Genomic DNA, 4,056 nt, shown 5'->3' with positions numbered 1-4,056 from the left:
AAAAAACCCCAAAAAACAAAATAACAAAAAACAAACAAAAAAAAAAAACCAAAAAAACCAAAAACCTCACCTCAACACTAAGGTCTCAGAGGATGGGGGATTGATGGGACACACAGGCTCCAGCAGACACCATTAGCCCTAGGGAAATGCTACACTACCCTGGGGGAAAGACTTACATTTGAGTTGAGACAGTCGATGCAGGATCGTACCCCATTGTGACCACTTTTAAGACAAAACCCAGAAAGAACAAGTGTCAGAAATTCATTAGAGGAAAGGGCAGGGACGGGGCAAGGAAAAGACAGAGTGGGAAGATGAGGAGACTCAAGGACAATATAACTTCTTCCATGACAGTACAAAAGATGCGTAAGCCTCATGCCCTCTCTAACATCTCTAAGGAAATATGGCAGTGATTAGCATACTCATTTTACCAATGGGAAAATTGGGGTCAACACTCACAGGGCCAAGTATTTCCTTCCTTGGCCCCAACATGGGAATCTTTTGGGGGTGGCAAGGATCTCTGAGGACCCTGGCTCCCTCACCGTGCACTGCCCCCCAGCTTCATGGCTAGCTTCCCCAGTGGCTTGTCCAATTCGTCATGCACCAAGTAGATGTCTTCGGCTGCCAGCTGATACATCTTGGCTTCCCAGAGAAACAAGAGTGAGATGGATGAGGGAGGACGCAGAGAACCAGGATTCACTCTATACCTCCTCCCCATCAGCTAAAACAATACAGTACTCATTAGCCTTTGCCATGAAGTTATCTCTAGGGAGAAAACCAGCATTTAATAAATGTTTAGGGGACAGAAGCTAGGGAACCAGAACCAAGTGCCAGCAATCCCTCCTCCCCCAAGGCTGGGCAGGGGGAGCCCTACCAATCCCTGATCTCTCACCAGCCTGGGCCACACTGCGCCCATTGACATTCATGAATTGGCAGGGTTTGAGAAGCACCAGCTCAGCCTCTCCAAAGCGGGTGATGGCCACATCTGCACAGCACTGACGCTGTCTCTTCCACTGGTCAGCTACATTCAGGTGCTTGGCCAGCTGGTTCAGCACAGCCATGCCCACACTGTGCCGTGTGCCCTGCAACCTGTAGTTGCCCAGGCCAGCCACCTGTGAGTCAAAGAAGAACTGGGCTACCCTTCGCTTCCTCACTACCCACCCACATTCTCTTGAACTCCCCGAAGTTGGGCTTCCTCCCACCCCTCTACTGAAACTGTTCTAAGGTTACCATTAAGCTAATCAAATCCAAAGGCTTTCCCTCTGCCCCAGGCCTCATTCTCCTAGACCTCTCCCTATTCCTTCTGGCACTGCTGACTAGTCCGACTGCTCTATTACCCCAAATCCTATTGACTTTACCTTTCTAACATTTATGGTCTCTTCTCTGACACTGCTACCTCATCACCTCTCACCTGGACTACTGCAATAGCCTTCTGGTTGACCTCTTTGCCTCAGTGTCTTGCTCCTCCCATCCATCTCCATTCAGCTGTCCAATTAATCTTCCTAAAGAACAGGTCTGACCATGTCACGTCCCTATTCAATAAACTCTAGTGGCTCACTCTCACCTCTAGTATCGAATATAAAAATCCTCTGGCACTCAAAGCTCTTCACGACCTGGCCCCTTCCTACCTTTCCTCTTCTTACTCCCCTCAAAGTACTCTGGTGATCCAGTGACACTGGCCTTCTTGCTGCTCCCCCCACAAGACACTGCACCTCCTTAGGACTGGAATGCTCTGCCTCCTCATCTCAGCTTTCTGGCTTCCTTGACTTCCTTCAAGTCTGAGCTAAAACTCCATCTATGAGAAGCCTTTCCTGATCCCTCGTATATGTATTGGATATATCTTGTTTATACATAGGTGTTTTCATGTCAGCTCCCATGTCAGACTGTGAGTTCCCTGAGATCAGGGGCTATATTTTTCCTTTTCTTCACCACGAACTTAGCACAGTGCCCGGTACACAGTAGGTGCTTAATAAATGCTTACTGCCTGCCTACTTTAGTTATCACACTCTCCTGGGTCTTCCTCCAGTCTAACTGTTCCTCCTCTTCCCACAAGGTTTCTTATGCTCTTCCTATGTCCCTAACACTAACATTCCCCAAGATGGGGGACCCTTTATTTTTATACTTTCTTCACAATTTCCTCTGGTGACCGCTCCACAACCACCTCTAGACAGATAATTCCCAGATCTGTACTTTCAGCCCTGACCTCTCTCTTTTTGAGCACTGCTAATTCCTGCCAGCCCATCTCCACCTGGATGTCCCAAAGGCACCTCAAATCAACATCTCCAGAAATGACCTCATCGTATCTTTTCCCAAAAACCTATTCTGACCTCCTCACTTGATGGCACTTGTAGCACCACTCAGCCAGCTGAGCATAACCTGTGGGCTTCTCTTTGACTCTGACCTCTCACAATTAATCAGGTAACAGGCTCTGTTGACAACTTCTTCAAATCATCTCTGGAAGTCTTTTTTTTTTTTCCTATTCCTATTGGTATCATTGTCAGATCCTTATCACCACTTGCCTGGTGTATCACAGCAGCTTCAGATCTTTCTCTCTCTCTCTTCCCTGCTCTAATCCATCCTATTTAATATCACCTAATTAATATTTCTCATCCAGAGATTTCTTCTGATCAATTTTCTGCTCAAAAATGTTCAGTGGTTCTCTATTACCTGGTGAGTAATATTTAAACCCTTCAATGTCTAGCTAGTATTCAAGAATCTTCTCAACCTGGCATCACCCTCCTTTTCTAGCCTCATCTCATTTTTCTCCCTTCTTTCACAACCAGTTAAAAAAACACTCTGCTCCACATCCTCTCATGCCTCTATGTCTTTGCTTAACCAGTCCCTCATTCCTGGCATATCATCCCTCCCTCTCTTCACCTATTGGTACTCTTTTTTGAAATTAAATAAAGCCTTCTTGAAGCTGACAATGACCCCTGGACCTCACAAAGCATTTTGTTAGTCTTTAATAATATATATTATTAGATAGTATAGCTACAATATGCACTATTACATGAGATACGATTCATATCCTATCCTAGCAGGCTATAGAGGGCCTTAACCTTTTTTTTTTTTTTTTTTTGGGCTGTCATGGACCCCTTTGGTGACCCTTATGGCTTTTTCATAATTTTTAAAAATTAATAATTGAAATAAATGCCAGATTTCATTTAGAGATGAGTTAAATTAGAGCGGTCTTTCTCCGTCCCCAAACAAATTCATGGGTCCCCAGATTAAAAACCTGCTTTAGTGCAAGGCTCATGGCTCACCCAAACTTTTTACTCAGCGAGTTTTTTTCTGTACCCATCAGACACTCATCTCATAAATGTGAGACCAAAGTAAGCCTCCTCTCGAATCCCCCACCCCCACCCGCCCCATCCCCGGGGTGGAAGAGTACACAAAAGTGGAGGCAGAGGACCCAGGTTCAAATCCAGTTTCTGCCAATGACTACTCGTGAGTCTTTAGGCAAGTCACTGGACTTGGAGGTTGGGGGGCTCAGTTTCCTTAACTGTAAAGCGGACTCCGGAGTCCCCTCCAGTTCTCCCTACGGTCCCCCGGCCACACAGGGGGATGGGGCCCGGGCATGGCAGGCTCCCGGCGCGGCTGGGGCTCGGGTGTGCCTTTAACCCCACCCCCCCTCTCGTACCCCCCGGCCCCCTCTCCCCCCAGCCCGGGAAGCTTCCCGGCCTCCCCCGCACACTCACCAGCCACCTCTTCCCAGGAGGCCGCGGTTCGAGGCCGGCTCGGCTCATCCCCCGGCTCAGCCGGCTCCACAAGAGCCCGAGTCCCGAGCGAGTCATGTCTTCTTCCCGCACCAACTCCTCTTACTCACAGGCGGCCACCATTCACCGCGAGGATCCCGCCCCTCGACGTCAGCGCGGCAAGCGACCAATTACGGCCTCGCCCCGTCCCTCCTCTCCGAGATTACCTCCCCCTCCCTTCCTCCCCCGGGGGCAGTCCGGAGGGGGCGCGGGCGGCGCCTGCGCACTGTCCTCGTCGGCCCTGCGCGCGGGCGCTGGTCCGCAAGGGGGAGGCAGGGGGCGTGTTTCTGGGAGGCGGAAGCGG

At 49.4% G+C, this 4,056-nt stretch overlaps 1 protein-coding gene across 1 annotated transcript; it reads right to left on the bottom strand.

Annotated features, from left to right (window-relative positions):
* Positions 1-63: 63 nt before the first annotated feature.
* On the bottom strand, positions 64-3,873 carry LOC114040398 (probable peptidyl-tRNA hydrolase). The gene is made up of 4 exons (XM_027858491.1): positions 3,696-3,873; positions 890-1,109; positions 540-639; positions 64-222 (listed from the first exon to the last, which is right to left on the bottom strand). The coding sequence occupies exons 1-4, from the start codon at positions 3,789-3,791 to the stop codon at positions 150-152; spliced, it is 489 nt and encodes a 162-aa protein (XP_027714292.1). The 5' UTR covers positions 3,792-3,873; the 3' UTR covers positions 64-149.
* Positions 3,874-4,056: the final 183 nt, after the last annotated feature.

Source organism: Vombatus ursinus, unplaced genomic scaffold, assembly GCF_900497805.2.
Source record: "Vombatus ursinus unplaced genomic scaffold, bare-nosed wombat genome assembly UNPS02013074.1, whole genome shotgun sequence".
Taxonomy (NCBI): Eukaryota; Metazoa; Chordata; class Mammalia; order Diprotodontia; family Vombatidae; genus Vombatus; species Vombatus ursinus.
The sequence above is the reverse complement of the archived record's forward strand: the minus strand, read 5'-3'. Positions and strand labels throughout refer to the sequence as shown.